At 49.5% G+C, this 23,064-nt stretch overlaps 1 protein-coding gene across 9 annotated transcripts in view; it reads right to left on the reverse strand.

Annotated features, from left to right (window-relative positions):
- Positions 1-23,064, reverse strand: part of FHOD3 (formin homology 2 domain containing 3) — a 485,089-nt gene that overhangs the window by 46,510 nt on the left and 415,515 nt on the right. For all 9 annotated transcript variants that reach the window (XM_070050270.1, XM_017344116.3, XM_017344114.3 and 6 more), the window contains 2 exons: positions 17,726-18,609; positions 4,900-5,058 (listed from right to left, as the gene is read on the reverse strand). In XM_070050270.1, the coding sequence (XP_069906371.1) occupies positions 4,900-5,058; positions 17,726-18,609 (1,043 nt within the window). The remainder of the gene's footprint in view (positions 1-4,899; positions 5,059-17,725; positions 18,610-23,064) is intronic.

Here is a 23,064-nt window from a genome sequence, read left to right on the forward strand (position 1 = left end):
CCATTTGGATATTTATAGAATCGTTTGCAGACCATAGAAATTCATCAACTTAAACATTAGCCTTCCATAGATTTGTGGACTTTCAAATCCTGCAGTTGCCTTGCTAGGACCAGATCAAATGATTTTGTGGGCCTTCTACAACCAGTGGGCCGGATGTTCCCCTTTCCTATCTGTGAGTCTCTTATGCTCATGGCCACTCATTGAGGCCTGCTGGGACAGAAATGACTGCATTGGGGCTGGTGCTGTGGCACATCTGGTTAAGGCCCCAGTCTGCTGTGCTGGCATCCCATGTGGATACTGGTTCAAGTCCTGGTTGCTCCACTTCCTATCCAGCTCTCTGTTACGGCCTGGGAAAGCAGTGAAAGATGGCCCCTGCACCTGTGTGGGTGGCCTGGAAGAGGCTTTTGGCTCCTGGCTTCACATCGGTGCAGCCATCTGGGGAGTGAACCAGTGGATGGAAGACCTTTCTCCCTCTCTCTGCCTCTGTGTCTCCATAACTCTGCCTTTCAAAAACATGAAAAAATATTTATATAAAAAAGAAAGAAATTACTGCATCCAACTCGTAGAATGATTTTCTTGAAGCCAGGATGTATCTACAAAGGCTGAGCTGGAGAACCACCCAGGGATGCTCCTCCCCTCCTGGCACCAGCTCCACAGATCACGGGAACTCAACCACAAATGCAAAATTCACATCACTGCTGCATCCTATCATCAGAATATTCTGGTTCCTTGGCATTTTTGAGCCAACTGTGACTCCAGCACCTGCAGACAGGCCTGGCACAACATAACCTACTTGAAAAGAAGCTGCAAGGAAGGGCAGTAAGCCCAAGTAGCATTCCACACTGCAGTGCCCAAGTTTGATTCCCAGTTCTGGCTCCTGATTTCAGCTGCCTGCCAATGCAGACCCTGGGAGGCAGCAACAATGGCTCAAGTAAGTTTCTGCCACCGATGTGGGAGACCTTGGTTGCATTTCTGGCTCCTGGGTTTCACCTGGCCTTTGTAAACATCTGTGGAGTGAACCAGCAGTTGGGAATTCTCTCTCTTTCCCTCCCGAATAAAGAAATAAAAAAAACAATTAAGGGGAAAATATGCTTTATTTCCTAGGCTACTGACAGGCCTGGCAGCCAAGCAATGTGTCATCGGGACTGTTCAATGGTGCTACCTTCAGGGTAGCCAAACATTAAAAATTAGAAAAGAGGAAAAAAAGAAATCATTTTTATACTTCTATTTGTGATGATCTGATGACATTTTATTTGGGAAAATGCCATTAATGCTGAGAGATGGCCCCAAAAATCATTTCCTAAAGTTTAACACTCTTACAAAAACTATTTCCTTAATGAAGTTAACTATTCTAAGAGGTTGCATGACAAACCCAGATACATACCATTGGGTTGCTAAGCATAGCCAGAGATAGCATTTAAAACATCCTAATTATGTTTAGGTACACAGAGCTTTCAAATGGCTCTATTAAGCTGTGGTGCCATGCTACACTGCCCACAACCCAGAAGCAGACGCTTTGGCTAAAGGCCCTTTTGGTGCAAGTTGGAAATCTTATTAGCAAAGATCTGTATGTACAGAGCTGCCATCTCTCCTCGGTCTTGATTGAACTCTTGAACAAGCAGCTGGGAGGATAAGCTTGGGTCTGGTTCAAACAGATCTGGACATCCGTGTCCCCTGGGTCTCTGAGACCCATGACCGGAGGCTGCAGGTGACGATGGAGCACCCTGCATTCCACATTCCCTAAGAGGGCGCTCTCCCAGACTGAGCTGCTGAGGGACACATATATAGACAGCATTTAGATCGAGGGCTCCCAGGGGCCATCTGACAACGCTTGGAGACATTTTTGGGTTGTGGGCGCAGGGTAGGTGCTAGTGGCACCCAGAAGGTAGTGGCCAGGATGCTGAACATCCTATAGTGGACAGGACAGGACAGTCCTGTAACAAAAAATTACATAACCTGAAATGTCAGTAGTATTGAGGTTGAGAAACCCTGATTTAGATGAAAACAAAACAAAAAAGGTAACTCCCAGTGTCGCTACAATGAATGTATTGAGGACTTGTGACACAACGAAGCGTCAGTCAGGTTGACTAGTGCTTTCTATGGCTGTGTCTCCTCACTTCGATTGTTCTGTACAGCAGCTGCTCCTGGGTGCAAAGCCATAGGCAGCTGCATAAAGGCACTGCATTGCTACCTGCATGCTTCTCACTCCCCTTTCGGATTCCCTGCTGTTGCTTGGCACAAACTGAGACTAGAGTGTCTCTCCTGGGCCAGCCATCCCCAAGGCCCACAACTTGCCTGGAAGACGTGGGCCCTTGAGCTCATATTTTCTTCCTCTCTCCCCTCTCCCCTCTCTCTGGCCTGTGAACTTGGGCACAGACTATTATTGGAACTCACTCTATACCTCTACACCTCTACACCTCTCTCCCTCTCTCTCTCTCTCTCCCTCCCTCTCCCTCTCTCCCTCCCTCTCTCTCTCTCCCTCTCCCTCTCCAGCCTGTGAACTTGGGCACAGACTAATGTTGAAACTCACTCTTCATCTCTACAACAGCGATTCTCATCATAGGCATCCTGGAAGCTTTTGATGAGAATCTGTACAGCTCTACCTGGTGCCTTGCCCACAGTAGGAAGCCTACGGAAAAAGCCAGCCTGAGTGCCGTGTTGTGATTCCTGAAAGTATTGGAATTATTGGTGCTATCATTATTCCATTCGGGATCAAAAGGATGCTCAACTGGAAACCAGTCAGACAGGGAAAAAGAATAATTAGGCTCATTCTAAACTCTCAGTAAATTACCATATTTGAAACTTTCCCCACCTGGGGAGAGCAACATTTCAGGAAAGAACAAAGGAAAAACCCAAAGGAATCCATCTCTCCTGGTGGACTTTCAAGTTCTCATGACAAAGAGGGGAAATATTTTTAAAAGGAAAATTGGTCATTTTTTCCCTCAGTCATGCTGGCTCTGGCTGAACTTGAAGTCACTCCATGTATGAATCTGAAGTTTGCAAGGGCTAAAGGACTTGTTAAGTAAATATGATGGCCCAAGGGTACGCCAAGGCCCACACCTTGTTTCTCAGACGGGTTCATCCAAGTTCATTCAAGGGCAGACCACTGCTGCCTCGATGTCCCTCTTTGTATTGGCTGCTGTCGCCTCGCTGACCCCACTACACCCCCTGTGCCCTCTTGCTGGCTGCCTGCCTGGACTCCAGGCTCAGAGTGCAGCTTCCTGTGCAGCGGGAGGGAATGCATTTCCCTTCGGACACCTGCTCCTGGCAGAAGATGTCCGTTTCTCGGAGCCAAGCTACTTGGGCCTCGCATGGCTTGCCTAAGGCTGTCATAACAAAGAATCACAATCTGGCCACTCAACCCAACAGAGCTGATTCCTTCACGACCCAGAAGCCAGAGGCCCTAAGTCCAGGTGTTGGCAGAACCTTGCTCCTTCCCTGAAATCCTCGGCATTCCTTGATTTGTAAACACATCACTCTGATTTCTGTCTCCACGTCACGTGGTGTTCTCTTCTGCGTGGCTGCTTGTATGCTTTCTGTTTTCAAATGGCATTTTCCTTTCTGTGTCCCTGTCCAAGTGTCTCTCCTCTTTTCAGGATAGCACCCATCGGATTTAGGGCATACGTTAATCCAGTATGATATCACCTTAACTTCATTATGTCGACAAGATTCTATTTCTAAATAAGGTCACCTTGGGCATGAATGTTGGGGGCGGGGGCTCTAGGAATAGCTTTCCCCTGAAGGGACCATTTTTTCCACAGCACAAAGGCACAAGCACACCTTCCAGCTGGCTTCAAACTTCTGTACATACCACGTGCCCACCACTCCCTCTCACATGTGGGGCTGTGGGTGAGCCTGGCACAGGGGCCTGGGCCCGCCCTTCCAACTTCTCTTTCTCTCTTTCTTTCTCTCTTTTCTCTTTTCTCTTTTCTCTTTTCTCTTTTCTCTTTTCTCTTTTCTCTTTTCTCTTTTCTCTTTTCTCTTTTCTCTTTTCTCTTTCTCTCTCTCTCTCTCTCTCTCTCTCTCTCTCTCTCTCTCTCTCTCACTGGCTTCACTGGCTTCACTGGCTTCACTGGCTTCACTGGCTTCACTGGCTATGCTCAAGTATTTCAAGTAAGACTGCGTGAAGGAGCCCAATGACATGGGGGACCTGAGGGAACCCAGAGCTCTTGCCCACGGAAGCATGGGTTGGGTATGACTCAACACTACAAAGCAACATCTCCCAGGTGCCTGCTTTGCCCCGGTGGGTTCTCAGGCTATCTTCTATCTGTAGGAATCCATGTGTTGGGCCACTACCTCTGCCCATACTTTCTCTGGTATTCACATTTAATCTCCACAAACCAGCCCAAGGTGAAGACAGAACATAGCCTGGTAGAAGACCATGAACCGTGGCTCCAGCCAGTCCACCACATGGTCACAGTCACGGCCATATCACTTCATCTCTCTCCACTTTTGTCGTTCATACTAACAAATACTAAAGCCTCAATTGGCGTGGACCATCCAACTTATCACCGCCCAATAAGTGCCAAGAGAGACAGCAGGTGCTCCACACAGACGTGAACATGACTGACAGCCTCACTCTACATGTATCCACTGAACACTCCAAGGAGACCACAGCAGCCTCCAGAGGAGGTTAGCAGGTTCTTTGACACTTAGAAGCAGGCAGAGCATGCTCAGAGGGAGGGTGGTAAACACGCCGAAGAATATGAGTCTGAACGTCACAGCCCAAGTGAAGCTCTCTCCCCAGCCGCTAAAAACTGTGAGTATCGTTACCATTATCCCGAGGTTGCTGAGGACAGACACACAGCAAGGCATCCTATGGAAGTCACGCTGGACACAAGAACGCCTTACACGTGTGACATATTCCAGAACACAAACAGTGCTCGGCAGACCGCTTACCTCAATGCCTTCTTTGTTCAAGGCATATTCATCAAAGTTCAAGATGGCGATCTTGATCGTCCTTGGAGGGGGCAGCACTGTCAGACCGATATTGATGGCGTTACTCCTCTTGGAATCCAGCACGATGACCTCCTGCCTTTTTCCATCTGCAGCAGTTTTCTTGGTGATAAAACAAAGAGAACCTAAGATTGATGCATCACTTTGGGTCCCTTCTGTGTTCCATTATTAAAAGCAAACACACTACCTACTTAGAGATGAAAACAAATGGCCCCGAGTCAGCTCAGGGAAGGACTGGCTACTGCTCAGCACACAAGACAGAGATCAAGGATTAAGCTCGGAGAAGCCGCCAAGCTCAGATTGGCAAGGGAACTTCACGATTCAGACACATTACAAAATACAATTGATTTTCCTTCAATTGGGAAAAATGTGATATTTTGCAAATAAACTTTTTTTTTCCCATAAAAGCAGTAAAAACAAAACCAGGACCTGTCAGAGTTCCTTCCCTACAGACTGCAAGGTGTCAGAGTGAGTCTTGGTTGGCCTTAGTGCACAGGGTGTGGGCCCAGGGAAGGCAGCTCCTGTGTTGAAAGGATGGGACAGATGAGGAGCACCTAGCCGGGCTGGCCCAGCAGCACGCCCGGGACCCTGGCTGCATTATCTCGGGGACCCCTTCTCACTAAACATCCTATGCCCTCTCTTCCAGAGCTCCGCACCTTCCCTGCCCCCTGTGCTGCTACCCCAGGTGCGTGAAGAGGGGCTTTCCAAGGAAGAGAAATGAAAGGGCACGCATTGGTGAACAGGAATGAGGGACGAACAGGCATACAGGCCAACAAAGGGGCAGGTGACAAGGGGTGTCCTGCATCCTCAGAGCGCCCCCTGTGTGTGGCTTTTCTGCTGCCTCGGATATTCCTTAAAGGCAGACCCTGGGCCTGTCTCATCTCTGCACTCTGTGGTCAGCCCAGGGCTAGCCCACAGCCAGACTCAGTGTGAACAGACTGAGGATTTGCATTCTTCCCAAATTCTTTTTTTTTTTTTTTTTGACAGAGTGGACAGTGAGAGAGAGAGAGACAGAGAGAAAGGTCTTCCTTTTGCTGTTGGTTCACCCTCCAATGGCCGCCACGGCCGGCGCGCCACGCTGATCCAATGGCAGGAGCCAGGAGCTTCTCCTGGTCTCCCATGGGGTGCAGGGCCCAAGCACTTGGGCCATCCTCCACTGCACTCCCGGGCCACAGCAGAGAGCTGGCCTGGAAGAGGGGCAACCGGGACAGAATCCGGCACCCCGACCGGGACTAGAACCCGGTGTGCTGGTGCCGCAAGGTGGAGGATTAGCCTAGTGAGCCGCGGTGCCAGCCCCCCAAATTCTTATGTTAAAGTCCCCAGTGGGGCTGTATCTGCAGGTGGGGCTTTTGGAGGTTTAGATGAGGTCAGGAAGAGAGACCTCATGATGGGATTAGCATCCTTCTAAGACAAGACCAAAAAACTAGCTCCCTCCTCTACCACACAGGACACAGCAAGAAGATGGCCATCTGCGAGGGAGGGAGAACCCTCCCTACACTGGCCAGCAACTTGATCTTGGGCTTCACAACCTCCAGAATGGTGAGAAATAAAATTCTTTAAGACACTCAGTCCACAGCATCTCATCACGACTGCCCTCACAGGCCAAGACGGTATGTGGAGTGCTGAGCCGACACTCATCACTGCCCAGAGCTGTGAGCACAATTTTCAGCTTTTTCCTTTGAATCTCAGAAAGTTACATGCAGGTGGCAATGGAGGGGCAAATGGGAGGACACCTGGCTCAGCAAGCTCCCTGTTCCTGCTCAGGTTTCCCTCACAGCACAGCTGGGGAAGAGGACCACTGTGACTCTTGTGACAAGCCTAGGGCAGCGGGATGAACAGGGGCAGCAGCTCTCTGCAAGGAACAGACACACGCAGCATGGAGCTGGGTGTGCTGGCTATGCAAAGGGGCTCAACACAGTGCAACTGTATCTCTGGGTCTGTGAGAGCTGACACCTAGGACCCAGCCTGGAAGATAAGGCGATGGAAGTGGCTTTATCTGTCAGGGGTGAGGCTGGAGGTGTGATGAGGCCATATCCTGGGGGACATCGTGAGCCAGACACAGAGCTCTGAGTACAGTCTGTAGGCAGGCTCCCTCCCACCAACCCATTTCCTGAGCTCAGGCCTCACCCTCTGCTTTGAAGCAGGGAACTGGCTGGGCCTGGGAGCAGCAGACCCATCTGGAGAAGCAGCCTAGGGCAACTTCAGCAATGGGGAACCAGCAGGAAGATTCAGGCCAAAGCCCTACTGACATCCTCCTGGGCCCTCTAAGCCTAATTACTGTAATTCTATTTTAGATCCTTAAATGTGCTTTCGGGAACAAACTCAAATTTCTCCATGAAGAAAACAACTGAAAGCATCCCAGCTGTTCTGGGGTCTGGTGGCCAGGAGGGGCAATTCCTGTGGGTGCGGTCATGGGCATTTAGCAGGGGGCTCCCAGGGACACGTGGCGCAGACGCATCCCTGCTCTGCAGGGCAAGCTGTGTCTTCTCTACCTTTAATCAAATCAACTTGTCAGGAGCCCCTGCAAATTCTCCATTTAGCTTTTTTAAATCTAATTTAAAATATCCTGTGTGGAATGCTGAAAAGGAATGACAAAAGTTAGAAAAATGCTGAGAACAGGCAATGAAGAGAAATGGTACAACCTATAACAGCAACACAGACGTATCTGGGGAGCCTGCTGCTCTGGGCTCTGCAGGGCACCCACCCCAAACCCACTCCTTCCTCCCTGCTGACCAGCAGGACCCTGGTCAGGCCGGTGAAGTGTCAGATAAAGCAATCACCTCCCTGGACTCTACGTATAAAACCGGCCTGTGACTTAGTTCTGGCTTTAGTTTTCCTGAATAAAAGGGTACAGAGTCAGTGCTCCGTGCCTTCCGCCCTTGCCCCTTCCTGCCTCACATGTGGGTGTGAGGCCTGCAGGTGCAGCAGCAGACATCTCATGACTGTGAGGAATGAAGTCATGGAGGATGGCAGCAAGAATTCTCAGGGAGTCATTAGCCTTTGAACCCCTCATCCAGTCTCCCTTACTCTAGGAGCATGGGGAGATGCCCGAGCAGGCCCTGACAGCCCAGCAGAGTCCTGGGGCAGAGGAGAAAAGATGTCCCCTCTCCGGAGACACTGCTCAGGGCCAACAGGTGCAGAGAAAACACCAGCTGGGTTTGAGCCTCTGTCAGCATCTGTCCACGGGCCGAAAACGACCTACACAGACCTACATGGTGGCTCTGCACCTGACGTACCCTTGGTCCCCTTCTCAGTAGAACTGGATTTACAGCACCAGACACACCCATACACTCCCCCGTAAGCCACCAAGCCTTCTGAGGCCACAGGGAGCGCCATCCCCAGAGACGCTCTCAGAGCTCTTCCCCCATTGTGAAGGAAAGATGGGAATGGGAGGAAGTCTGAAATTTAACCATTCACGTGCCCCCCACTCCCATCCCATGCAGCTGAACACTGACATGGCTTCCGCCAGTTTCGCCTGAGATGAGGAAGTCGGACAGGGGAGCTGTCCAACTCCACTTCCCTCCTGCACCCCCCAAAGGGCCGCTCCCTCTGCCTGGCAGCTCAGATCCATTTCTGAGGATTAGCAGTCATGCCTTCTGCACCATTGCAGTTGTCCTGCTGGGAGCCCCATCAGCAATGGTGAATCTTTGCATGTCTTCCTCATGGTCCCACGACAGACAAACTACTACCCCCCCTTCTTTCACAAGGCCTTCGTGCCCCTCCCTCCTCTCATTCCCACTGCCCTACCTGGAGCCCGACCTCCAGCCTCTCAAAGGCAGCCCACAGCCAGGCTCCTGTCCTCAGTCTCTTCTCCTTCCCAACCTTCCATCCTACCCTTGCCAAAAAGCTCTCTCTCAGGACCCCTCTTCCCTTATTTCATTTCCTGGATCCATAAGCCACAATGGTCATCCACAGCTGGAAGTTAGACAATTGGGCAGTTGGTCAATGATGGAAAGGGGATATAAAGCAGACATCAGAAAAGGAAAGGCAGGGCCGGCTCTGTGGCATTGCGGGTAAAGCCTCTACCTGCTATGCCGGCATCTCCTATGGGCACCAATTTGAAACCCAGCTGCCCCACTTCCGATCCAGCTCTCTGCTGTGGCCTGGGAAAGCAGTGGAGGATGGCCCAAGTCCTTGGGTCCCTGCACCACGTGGGAGACCTGGAAGAAGCTCCTGGCTCCTGGTTTCAGATCGGCTCAGCTCCAGCCATTGCAGTCATCTGGGGAATGAACCAGTGGACGAAGACCACTCCACCTCTGCCTCTGCCTCTCTGCAGTTCTGCCTTTCAAATAAATAAATAAATCTTAAAAAAAAAAAAGGGGGAAAGGTAGCCTTTGTTAAGAAGGGAAGGAAATGTAATGGCTTGGCCCTCTGAAGGCAACCAGGAGGAGGAGGTGAGGTGTGGCGGGGCAGAGGGGGAACAGAGGTCCCTAAGAGGGGAGGTAGGAGATCAGAAAGCTGCTGTGCACTGTGATAAGACACCAGACACGGTCCCCCGAACAACCCCCAAACAAGGAAATGACATCCACAACCTCTTGAAATGGTGGTGGTAGGGGGGTCCTACTTAAAGAAATGATGCAATTTTCTTCAAAGGAATAAGAACCAGATAAAGGAAAAACATGTTCCTAGATAGGGAATCTTAAGTTTGTAAGCATGCAATTATCTCTCGCCACACATACGTGTATATACATATGAATACATGTATTTACACATATATATCCATATATGTAATTCTATAAAAATTCAAAAAAAATTTGCTCTTTTAATTAGAAAAGAATTCTGAAGTTAACAGAAAAGTCCATATGTATAAAAACAGTCAACAACCTTCTTAAACAGTAGAGTTACATAATACTTAATCAACTGTTACCACTTATTATACAACTGATAAAATGTGTTGCACAGGCCCATTCTGATAGGCAGAACAGAATGACAATGCAGAAAAAACTCCTGGACAATGATGCAGGGTAATGCAACAAGGATACCAAGGCTGGAATTCTATGAAAGACCAATTTCTCTCTCTTTTTTTTTTTTTTTTTTTTGACAGGCAGAGTGAAGAGAGAGAGAGAGAGAGAGAGAGAGAAAGGTCTTCCTTTTGCTGTTGGTTCACCTTCCAATGGCTGCTGCAGTGGCCGGTGCATCGCGCTGATCCAAAGCCAGGAGCCAGGTGCTTCTCCTGGTCTTCCATGCGGGTGCAGGGCCCAAGCACTTGGGCCATCCTCCACTGCACTCTCGGGCCACAGCAGAGAGCTGGCCTGGAAGAGGGGCAACCGGGACAGAATCCGGCACCCCGACCGGGACTAGAACCTGGTGTGCCGGCGCTGCAAGGTGGAGGATTAGCCTATTGCGCCACGGCGCTGGCCGAAAGACCAATTTCTAATATGGGAACAAAAAAACAAACAAAAAAACCCTCTAGGTCAAAGGAACTAATTTGGGGATTAAACATCATGACAAACTGGACTGACCCAAACCTCCTTCCTTAGGAAGAGAAGAGGCCAGGGGAAAGGAGGAGGAGACTTTTGTGGGCTGGCTGTGGTGGGGCATGTCACACCCTGCTGAATAGGGCACATCACTGTTGCGTGATGACTGCTGACTTGAGATCCCACTCTGAGTACAAATGAGAAAAGGGGCCGAGACAGAAGCACAGTCCTCCACCATCTACTTTCTGATTGGCCACATATCTCCCCCTATTTATTTACTGCCTCTCTTTGATATTTATTTTCCCATTTCCTTAAACAAATCTTTCCCAAGTGTCTGTCACAGGCCTAGTCCCCAAGTAGAATACTTCCATGAGGAATAACAAAACCCACACACCTGGCTGGCGCCGCGGCTCACTAGGCTAATCCTCTGCCTAGCGGCGCCGGCACACCGGGTTCTAGTCCCGGTTGGGGCGCCGGATTCTGTCCCGGTTGCCCCTCTTCCAGGCCAGCTCTCTGCTGTGGCCAGGGAGTGCAGTGGAGGATGGCCCAGGTGCTTGGGCCCTGCACCCCATGGGAGACCAGGAAAAGCACCTGGCTCCTGGCTCCTGCCATCGGATCAGCGCGGTGCGCGGGCCGCAGCGCGCCGGCCGCGGCGGCCATTGGAGGGTGAACCAACGGCAAAAGGAAGACCTTTCTCTCTGTCTCTCTCTCTCACTGTCCACTCTGCCTGTCAAAAAACAAACAAACAAACAAACAAACAAACAAAACCCACACACCTGTGCAGGGCCAGGATACCCTGCCACCACTGGGCAGTTCCAGGGCAACAGGAAATAATGGTTCCTGTCTCGATTCTCTGATGAACAGTCCATCAGTCAGCTGGCTGCCTTCTGCCCCAGGAAGTTCCAGGGAGAATGAGGAGGAGGCAGGAGGCACCTGTGGGTCCGAACTCCAGGCACAGGGAGCCAGACTAGAGCATGGCTAGGTGTGAAAACAGGAACCACTCTCTAGGGCATGTTAGCAGAGGGTGGATGAGAGGCAGTGTGGGGAAACCCGCTACAGTGTTCTCTCTGAACATACTACTTTCCCAAATATATGCAGAAACGGTCAAGGAGAAAAACAAACTTGCTTCTCGAAGGAGGGCGGGGGTACCCTGGGCTGACTCCAGGCCCTGTTTTAGTTCCAGAAAGTCTAGTTAAGCTGTACTTGCACAGCTGGGCTGCCCCTGCAGAGGTGCCAGTAGCAAGGAGCCTCCAGCGTGCCCAGAGTACCCTTCCCTACGGGGCAGGTGTCTCGGGGGAAGGGCTCCAGGCTCGGATCCCACAGACAGCTTCTGTTTGCCTTGGGCTTTGACTTGGGCAAGAACAGTGCCGAGAGAAGCAGAGCTATGAACAGCCAAGACAGGTGAGAGATGGGGTACCGTGGAAGGAGATGCTGGCCAGGTGAGCCGAGAACTCCTAGGAGAGGAAGGAAATCAGAATGGCAATTTAGGGCCTTTCTCTCCAGCTGCCCAAGAAGAGAGAGGGGCCAGCTTTCAGAAAAACAGAATTGAGCTCTCCAGGATGAGGCCTCAAACGGAAGCCCCTAAGGCCAAAAGAGTTCCAGGATTTCTGAGCTGCACAGAGGCAGGAGCTGACTGAAGTGGCGACTTCTAACTGCTGTGGCCCCGGATTCTCCTGGTGGTTGTCAGCCTGGGTTACACCAGCAGCTCCAAGAGGCAGGAGCTTGTATATCCAGCCAGTTCACGGGGCAGAAAGTTCCATATGGTGATGGAAAGTTTCTAGAACAGCTAGACCAGATACTTTGGTTCAGCTGGAAATACGCTGTGCAGAGCCACAAGTCCAACCAAGGGGCTCTTGGACGTGACCCTGATCCTTGGTGCCAAGATGAAAGATGAAACGCCCCACAGGGAGGAAACAAGCGACCTAGCATTTAGAAAGAACAGCTTACTGCCCCAAGAGCACATACAGCAGACTTTCCAAAGAAGGGCTCACACTTGATTGAGAATGGTCGCTGGAGGAGGGTGACCACCGTGTAGCAGTGGCCACACCAGATTCCAGCCCACATCCTGGGAAAGGGAAAAGACCTGGATACCTGTCCCTGGCCCCATTCACCCAGAGCCACTGAACTGGAAAAGAGAAGAGAGAGAACTTGGGCGAAATTTAAATAGTAATTAGTGGGCCTTAACATTTCCTGAAAGGGGGCCACCAAGGATCACCCCTTAATTTTACTACAAAGAGAAGATGTCATATTTAAAAAGTAGGCATTTTGGCTGGTGCTGTGACTCACTAGGCTAACCATCTGCCTGCGGAACCGGCACCCCGGTTCTAGTCCCAGTTGGGGTGCCGGATTCTGTCCCAGTTGCTCCTCTCCCTGTCCAGCTCTCTGTTGTGGCCCGGGAAGCCAGTGGAGGATGGCCCAAGTGCTTGGGCCCTGCACCTGCATGGGAGACCAGGAGGAAGCACCTGGCTCCTGGCTTTGGATCGGCGCAGCGCGCCAGCCATAGCAGCCATTTGGGGGATGAACCAATAGAAGGAAGACCTTTCTCTCTCTAACTCTGCCTGTCAAAAAAAAAAAAAAAAAAAAAGGAAAAAAAAGTAGGTATTCAGCTCCCAGAACTATTCACCCCAGAAAGTGCTGCGGTTGGAAACAGCAGCCAGGCTGATGTGACTGCCGGAGAGAACCCTGGGAGTCCTGGAGGGGCAGCCTCTGCCCCCGCTCCTCAGCTTCGTCGGCAGAGCCCCTGCGTCTGGCTGGCTAGGCAGACGTTCTAGAAGTGGTAAATCATTCTTCCTCGCTCCCCGCGCACTGCCAAGACAGTGACGCCACAGGATATTTTCAAAACTGTCCGTTGAGAGAGTGACAGTTACAAGGACAGTGATACAGATGTCACAAAGATGGGACAGCCATGGAATTTTCCTACAATCTTGCAACAAGGGCGATGGGGAGATCAATAGCAAAACAGAAAGGCAATAAATCCATACATAGGCTTAGGGAAAGGTTGAAAAACCTGTAGTCAGGAATAAAATTTGTCAGAACAGGCTTGCCTTATTGTTTAGGAAAAACATTAAAATCCCATATGCTAGCACAGGCCAACTGTGAAACAGACAGACTTCCTGCCTTAGTTTCTCTCTTACCCCCACAGCAGACTTCAGAGAGAGGATGGGTCAGCTCTTAATCCCTGTGCCAGCATGACAGGCAACCTGGGACTTTCAGCACACGAGGGTGCGTCATCACCTACTTAGGGCCCAAAGCTGGGTTTGCAATTTCCAGGCAGAATCCAGATTTTTCTGAGAGCGATGTTCCACAAAATATCTCATTCCCTTATGTCCCAAACAGGAGTGTGGGCTAGAAAGATTCTCATCTCCTGGTGCCGGGTGGGGGGGGGGGGGGACACGGCGCCCGTGGGGCTCACTGGCCACTTCACATGGTGCATCACAGCCTGGCTTGCACTTTTCAGTCCCTCAAGGAGCCCCTGACTAATTAAAGCATCATGTCCACATGTTCTTAACAAGTCACTGTTAACAGTTTCTGATACATTTTGAGTAAACAAAATTAAACAAATTTCTCCAAATCCACTCTGGAGTCTCCTCCCCACGATAAACCCAATTTTAGCCCAAGGGAGTGAGACATCAGGGGGCACAAAGGGGCAGTGGGGGCCCCTTTATTTTGGTCTCCTGCTCCACCCCACGCCTGTCTTGATCTCGCTGTAACTTGGGACCGAAAAGTGCCCTCTGGAGCAGGAGGGATTTCTCTGACCCGGGCACCGGGTTGGGAGCTCACTCTCCCGGGGCTCCTCAGGATGATGCCAACCTCCTGGAGGTCCTTCCCCTCCCCTCCAGGGGCACTCTGCCCGAGCATCCGTCCTGGGGTCACTGTAACTGTCTCCTGTGTGACTCAGCACATCCAAACCAGCAGCAGAAACACAGTGAGAGGAAACTCAGCACAGGGTTTCTATCTTTCCCCATGACAGCCAATGAAAAGCATCTTCCCAAAAAGCTATATATATATGTGTGTGTGTGTATATATATATATACATACACATATATATTATATATAAATATATATATTTCTTGCTTACAGAAAAGTGGATCTGGTTTTAGAAATGACATATTTGGGAAGGAAACCAAAGGATACATTTTTCTTATTCTTAATCTCTTCACTAAGTGATCCCCCATCCTTGGAGCTGGCTCATGGATCTTGGCTTTGGGGGTGATGTGAAAGGTCACGGCCATCACCCCTTACTCTGTTCCATTGTTACTTTTCTGAAGGAACCTCAAGCCAATTCCCTTTGTTTTGTGCTGCTTTGTGAAGTAGAACCCTTTTCACTTTCGTTGCACCCCTATGGGGTTTAATGAAAACCTCCTCACGAAGCAGAATTGGGAAGTGGCTGTTTACAGCTGTGTTGTATGGAGATCACAGCTCAGGATTAGAAACAGAAGTGAAATGGTTCTGTCTGTACTTGTAACACATACAAAGTGCAGTCTGCTTTCTGGGCTGATGCGTTTGAATCCTATTCGCATTCTCATCTTTAAAAACATTTCCTACATTAGTTCCTACCTATGTTTCCTACAAGTCAAAGGGATGGCCTCCTGGGTCTTGATACAGAACATTCTGGAATCAGTTTGGTAAACTTTTCAATACAGTTCTCCCACAGTATCTATGGGTTTCCAGAAAACGACAATCTGTGGACGCTCATAAAACAGTCTAGTGTTTGCATATTAACCTGTTCACATCCTATCATCTAATTAAATCCTTTCAGGGTACTTATAATACCGAAGACAGCGTAAATACTAAGTACAGAGTCATTCCCTGTATTGTTTATGGAATGATGGCAAGAAAAACAGTCTGCACGTCCTCGGCACAGGTACATGTCTTTTCCCTAATCTCTCCCATCTGTGGTTTGTTGAATCTGTCAACCCAGAGCCCAGATATACAGAGTGTTCACTGTAGAGCTCCTTCCTCTTGTGCCTCACTTTTATCCAAATGAGGCAAAGTGAGCCTACTTGGTCAACTTCTAAGTCTTTACAAGGTTACTACCTGCTTCAGGCAAGAATGGACCTAGGGACTACTGACAGCACAGATGGCAGACGCCCAGCAGGGCCCAAATCAGCCACAGTGTACAGTTCCTTTTATTCTCCCCATCCCCAAGGTCAGGGGCAGCTTCTCCCCTACAACCCCTGCCCCAGGAGGAGTAACCACAGGAAGCCAAGACCCACAAGCCAGCCAAGAGCACAGGCAGGAAGAGGAGGCAGGAGACTGGCCAATCAGATCAGTGGACCAGGGGGGTGGTGATTGCCAGTCAGGTCGTGGTAACTCCTGGCAGCCACAGACTGGGGTCCTAATCTCAGCCACCTTCGCCCAAATGCCAAACTGAATGCAAGAACTGAATTCAAGGGGGCGTGTGGATCACCCAAAGCATTCAGGTGCCATCAGTCTGCAAAAGTGAGGATGCAGGGACACTGGGAGTGGGAGTCCGGCACACTTGCCTAGGTGTTAATTGCTGGAGAGGACAAAGCTGGGTCTACATCCAGCAAAAGGGCAGGACGCATTGGACATGATTGCTTACACTGGATCTTAGCTCTGTGGATTTACAAGAAAGAGAGTGTTCATTCCGACTTCAGGGAATCCCTGAGACTGGAAATGATTTAGATGCACATTCTCACTGAGACTAGGCAGACAAAGCCACTGGGGTAAACTCCAGCTGATGAGCAGGGAGTTTAAGAACCCCAGCACGTGCTTTAAAAGGGAGGTGACGGGGCCAATGTTGTGCAGTAGCAGGTTCAGCTGCCACCTGCAATGCCAGTATCCCATGTGGGTGCCTGTTTGGGCCTTGGCTGCTCTGCTTCCAATCCAGCTCCCTACTAATAGCCTGGGAAAGCAGCAGAAGATGGTCCAAGTGTTTGGGCCCCTGCCACCCATGTGGGAGACCTCGATAAAACTCCTGGCTCCTGGCTTTGTCTTGGCTCAGCGCTGGTCATTGCAGCCATTTGGGGAGTGAACCAGGGGTGGGAGCTCTATCTCCCTCTCTGTAATTATTTCAAAATAAATAAATAACTCTTAAAAAGGGAGGGGGTGGAGTGACCAATTTCAGTTCCCCTGACTTAGCCTTCTAGCAACACACAGCAGTAAGAGCAGTGACAGCACCGACTGCCACTCTTGTCTCAAGGACACCGCACACACTTTTGGATTCAACTGCTACTCTCAATTGCACTTTACACAGTATTCTCTCATAACTCCCGATTCTTCTGATAATGGGATCACATCCAGAATCACAAGGATTACTTTTTTTCAGTTAGTTATGTAAGGGAAACTATAGGAATGCAGTGCCTCATCGGAAATAAACTCTGATCCAGTGTCTTGCAGCTTCTTCCTTTGTGCGCATTAACCGTGACTTTACATTTGATGCCTAATTATTTCATTGAAAGTGTTTCCCTTTCATAACAGTGGATATAACATTGTGTTAACGATATCACAGCATCAGTGCCTAGAGGAGCCTCAAATATTCATGAAAAATAAGAAATCTAGATGGAGGGACCAGTGTTGTGGTGCAGTGGAATGAGCTGTTGCTTGTGATGCCAGCATCCCATAACGGAGTACTGGTTCAAGTCCCAGATGCTCCACTTCCCATCCAGCTCCCTGCTAATGCACCTGGGAAGGCAGTGGAGGATAGCTCAAATGCTTAGGACCCTGTACCCAACATGGGAGACCTGGATGGAGTTCTTAGCTCCTGGCTTCAGCCTGGCCCAGCTTGGCTATTGCAGCCATTTGCGGGAATAAACCAGCAGATCAGAGATCTATCATTCTGCTTTTCAAATTTAAAAATAAATAAATAAGAGTTTAAAAAATAAGCAACCTAGATGCATATGTGATATTTATCGGCTGAATACACAGTTATTGAGAAACATCTAGAGAGTGGCAGCACACTGGCTCAGCCAGGGAATTATCCAGAAGAATGTCACTCACACTACAGCCTGGGCAAAAGCACTGAGTGGTTCCAGCTGAAGCTCAAACTGCCACTGTCAACCATAATCAATGAAAGTGAGATCAAATAAACATGACAAGCAAGTTAGGGAGGCCAGCAAATCCACTGTCCTTTGGTTAACATCAATATTTGCTACTGGGCTCCGCTGGCATTCCTTGGGATACCTTGGTATCTTTTCCCCAGAGTCATCTGGTTCTTTGAAAGCAACTTTGCCCAAGGTTAGGAAGCTGGCGTTGGTGTTAGCTAATCACGCAGCTCACCCCAAGCACACGGCACAGGAACACTATCTACAGGTCAGATCCTAGCAGCAGGAAAGCTGCGTAACATAGAACAACTGCCAATCAAGAAGCAAGCTAGAGGCCAGCCATACCTTTGTGACAGACAGTTCCTTGGATTTGGACTCAAACAGGTGCTCCAGTCTGGAAGTGTCCACCTTAATGGGTTCCAGTTTCGACCACAGGAATTCCCTGCAGCGGCGGTTGTTGGGACATGGCCACTCAAAGGGCCGGACTTCGTTCCAGAACAGACGGATAGTCTTCTTTTTCTTAGCAAATGCGGGCTGACCCCTGCCTACCTGGGACCACCCTAAGCCCTGAGGAGCATTGAATGCTGGAGGAGGAGGAGCCAATAAATTAGCAGGGACTGGAGGGGGGGGCACGCTGTCCAGCAGGGGCGGAGGGGGTGGGGGGGGCAAGCCCAGAAAGGTGGGTGGGGGTGGGGGAGGCGGCCCCGGGGTTTCCCTGTGGCCCAGGTCCACATCCAGGACGTCAACATCGTCCTCCTCCCCCAGGTCAGTGAAATCCATGTCTTGGATCCTGAGCTCCCTCGGGTTGGCCATGAGCTGGTCCCAGATGTAATCAGACTCTGTCTTCAGCTGCGCAGGTGCCACCTCCGGGCCCTTGTCACTGAGCTCAGTGTCGGGGGAGCCGGATCCTCGCCCCAGGTCCCCGCTGTTGAATTTTTCAGCAAATGCTTTCACGCTGCCCCGATTGTCCAAGCAGCCAACGTCCACCCTCTTGACGCTCTCATCCTGGGCCTGGGAATTGGCCTGCAGGGTGGATATCCTGGTGGCAAGGCTGGCAACCGCCTCCGCCTCCTGCTCGGTCCTCTCAGCCTCGCCCTCGCCCTTCTCCTCATCATCCGTGGACTTTCTGTTATGGGCATACAGCATGTCCAGCATGAACCGCTTGTTGGTGAGGATGTCGCCGCACTGTCCATTTACACCTGCATCCTGAGTGCCTGCAGACCACAAGCCTGGAAGGACACGGGAGGAAACCAAGTGAGAAAGTGGCAGGGAACGTTGATCCCAGGAGCAAAGCGACTGTGTAAGAAATAAATGGGCTGGACACACAGCAGTGACTTCAGAGTAGATACTGAGATAAAGTAATCCAAGCAGAAGCTGCCCAAGGTCCAGGGCCCAAGACTCTACCACTGCTCTTGGCTCCCATCAGTGCACATGGGAAAAATCGTCCTTATCGTTCCTGCCCACCCATGGCAGCTGGCCAGGACACAGCAAGCCATAGGTGGCTAACTGGTCATGGGAGGCAAAGAAGCCACCCCATGGCCCATGACAAGCACTGGAGAAGATGCAAGGTTACCTCTGCTTGTCCCCCAACTGAATCTGCACCTGGGCAGCTTAAAGGGCCTGCAGCAGCACACAAACCATGCCACTGGCCACCCAATGAGTTCACGGTCACCAGTCTCTGGGAGACTTAATGCTACACAGCAATCTCATCCACTCCCTCTCCTAGACAAATTTTCATAGCCCTCTCTGATCTCCACACTCCTCACCCATCGCTTCTTCAGGGGTAGTCTTGCTTCCTAGTTCATCAGCTTGAGCCAGAAGGGATCTTCCAGAGCCTCCATTCTACTTCCACCCTCCCACATGCACCTGTGCCATAGAGCAAGGCCTCCCTGCTACCACTACCCACGAAGCATCTCTCCTAGCAAAAGGCAACTGCTCCACTTGTGTGTTAGGAAATCCCTCCAGCCATTCTCTGTCCTGTGGCTCCCATGCTTCTCCCACTGGAACCTTCCATCTGGCACATACTAGGGAGTTCACAAAATTCAGGGAAAATATAAAAATTATGCATGAATTTTAAATTTTTAAATGAACTTGTTTATTTGAGAGGCAAATAGAAACAAAGAGGGAGAGCAACAGACAGAAAAAACCCTCCAATCCTATGGTTCACTCCATAGCTGCTGCCCACAATAGCAGGAGCCAAAGCCAGAAGCTAGAAACACAATCCAGGACTCCAATATGGGTAGCAGACATCCAACTACTTATTACTGCCTTCTAGGGTCTGCATTAACAGGAAGCTGGAAGCAAAAGCTGGAGACGGGTATCTAAACCAGACACTCTGATATGGGGCCTGGGCACATTAACCACCATGTCAAACTTCCACTCTTCCACAAATTTCCTGAATACCCTTACAAACATATGTACTATTTATTCCATCTTAAAACCACACCCCCCACCCTACTTACCCCTCCTGCTACCTTTCCTTTCTCTTAAAGAAAAAAAAAAAAAACTGCTTCCAGAAGTTATTTTACTGACTCCAATTTCTCTTTTTATTATCTCCAGGACCCTATTCATAGTACCACCCTTCAAAGCTACTCCTTCCTGAGTACTCGTGATTGTAGGCTACACTAACTCAGCTGGTTCCTCCCTGCCCCCCTACATCAGTCCAGGATATGGACTGCAATGAGGGTGCTTCTCTCCACCTGACTACTTCTTCTTAGACTCTTTTACGGTCTCCTCCTAATCTTTAACCCTTCTCTCCCTCTATACTCACTCTTTCCACCATCATCTGAACTAGTCTCAGGGCTGCCAACACCACCCATAAAGGGGCCATGCCCCCACCGCTCACTAAAGTCGCTCCTCCTGTGGTCATTTGCTATCCGTGACAAGCTCATCCATCTTGCTGCCGATTCCAAAATGTCAGTCATCCTTGACTGTTCTTTTGTTTTCCATGCCCAGTGCAACACAGCATCCTGTTGAGCAAACCTTCATGTTGAATGCAGAATGCAAGCCCTTTTCTTATCACCTCCACAGCCACAACCCTGGCCCAAGCCAGCATGAGCTCTCCCTGTCGACAGGGAGACTGCTTTGATGCCAGGAGGTGCAGCAGACAACACCAGGAGTCCTTCTCCACAACTGTCTGGCTCTTTCTCTATCAATAACTGGGAGGTGCTGGCATTTTCTTATTTTGGTAACAGTGACAATAATGTAACTGGGTAATATTTTTTAAATGTTGATTTCCTTCTTCATTGTCTTTTTTTAATTAATTTCAAAGGCAGAGTGATAGAGAGATATGAAGAGACAGAGATTTTCCATCACAGGTTTACTGAACAGCCAAGTGTGGGTCAGGCCAAAGCCAGGGACCAGGAACTCCATCCTGGTCTCCCACATGGGTGTCAGGGGCCCAAGTACTTGGGTCATCATTTGCTGCCTTCTCAGATGCCTTAGCAGGAAACTGGATTGGAAGTGGAGCAGCCAGGACTGGAATTGACACTCCAACTCAGCATGCTGGCATCTCAAGCAGCAGCTTAGCCCACTATGCCACAGCGCCGACCCAACCCTTCATTCTTGAAGGATACTTTTGCTGGCTACACAATCCATGGCTGACTGTCCTTTCAGCACTTGCACACTATGATATGCGGCCTCACGCTATGATACCCACACTATATGATACGCAGCCTCCATGATTTCAGATGAGCAACCTGCTGTCATCTGAACTGGTGCTCCCTCTAGGTAATGCATTCCTTTATAGCTTCTTTCAAAACTTTTGATCTTTAGTTTTCAGATTTTTGATTCTTACTTGTCTTGGTATGGATGTCTAAGCTTCTGTTTGGGGTTTTCTCAATTTCTTTTTTTTTTTTAACTTTTATTTAATGAATATAAATTTCCAAAGTACAGCTTATGGATTACAATGGCTTTCCCCCTCCCCCCATTAATTTCTTAAATTTATAAGTCTGTGCCTTTTGACAAAGTTGGGAAGTTTCTGCCATGATTTCTTTAAAATTTTTACAGCATTGCCTTCTTACTCATCTCCTCCTCCAAGTCCAATGAAACGGATGTGAGCCTGATTCTTAGGGTCCCACAAGTCCCTGAGGCTCTGTTCCTTTTTATTTGCAGTCTACTGTTGTTTTTCAAATGCAGTGGTTTCTATGGATCTATTTTTGAGGTGACTTTTCCCCTTTATCTTCTGGAATCTTCCAGGAAGCCTATCCACTAAGTATTTTATTTGTGTTTTTCACGTCTATATTTTCCCTTTTGTTCTTTTTTATATCTTCTCCTTCTTTGCTAATTTATTTTATGTTTTCAAGAATTTACTGGGGTCGGCACTGTGGCATAGTGGGTAAAGCCAGTACCTACAGTACGGGCATCCCATATGGGCACTAGCTCGAGTCCCGGTTGCTCCACTTCCGATCCAGCTCTCTGCTATGGTCTGGAAAAGCAACAGAAAATGGCTCAAGTCCTTGGGCCCCTATACCCATGTGGGAGACCCAGAAGAAGCTCCTGGCTCCTGACTTCAGATTGGCCCAGCTCTGGCCATTGCGGCCATTTGGGGGGTGAACCAGCAGATAGAAGACTTCTCTCTCTGCCTCTCTGTAATTCTTTCAAATAAATAAATCTTAATAAAATAGAATCTACTGAGTAATTGAAGTATTATTATGAAGGCTGCTTCAAAATCTTTGTCACATAGTTCTACCGGCTGGCTCATCTCCATGTTGGCATATGTGACTATCTTTTTCCATTCAAGTTTTGAGTGTCCTCCTTTTGATATAATGTGGTTATTTCTATTGTATCTCAAACATTTTAGGTATTATGAGCTAGACTTTGGATCCTATTTAACCTTCTCCTAGCAGGAAGTCCCGCCTTATGGGTGTGACATAGGGGTCCTGGTGGAGGTGAAGATGCAGGGAGAGTGCTAACTCACACCGCCTCATTGAGGAGGAACAGAGCACAAGTTCAACAGCCCTCTGGGCCCCACTGGCCTTTTTCCAGGGAAAATTAACACTCACTTTCATTGTCTCCAAGTAAAGATGGAGGCTCATCTCCCTGCCGGCCCCCGTCGGCTCTAGGTTGCGGAGGACACAGAGCCAGCTGCCTGGCCTCGCTCTGCGTTATTTCCTCTTGTTTATGCCAGCTCATGATGGAGGCTCAGCTCCCAGCTGGGCCCCACTGGCACCAGGGAGAAGGGAGACCAGACACCGCCTCAGCCTTTCATTCTCCCATGATTTCATGAGACCTACTGTGTTCTGAGCACCCAGCTAGGAAAGCAGGACCCATCATGAACAGCACAGGCACCTCATCCTCATCAGGCTTACAGTCAGGTGGGGACAGAGCACAGTGACACAAGTCAGCACAACGAAGAGTAACGGATGCTGTAACAAAGCCTCTATCTTGGCATCATAGATTGGAACTCACAAACGACAAAGAAAAATAAAACCAGAGAAATGGGATAAACTGAGCCTGTTTCAGGTCCTCCACATTCATTTTTGAGTATCAAGTGTAATTATTAGAAATCTTATTTCTGAGGTTCCTTTCTGATTTAATCGAGAACTTTCTGAAAAGAGCTCGGATGACAGGGCTGCCCTGACTCTACAGCTGTGGCCGATGCCTGCGAGCAGTGGGCATTTTTAGAAACCAACAAGCTACAGCAAATAAACATGACCAAATCTCTTAACAGCACTGGAGTGAAG

Source organism: Oryctolagus cuniculus, chromosome 10, assembly GCF_964237555.1.
Source record: "Oryctolagus cuniculus chromosome 10, mOryCun1.1, whole genome shotgun sequence".
Classification (NCBI taxonomy): Eukaryota; Metazoa; Chordata; class Mammalia; order Lagomorpha; family Leporidae; genus Oryctolagus; species Oryctolagus cuniculus.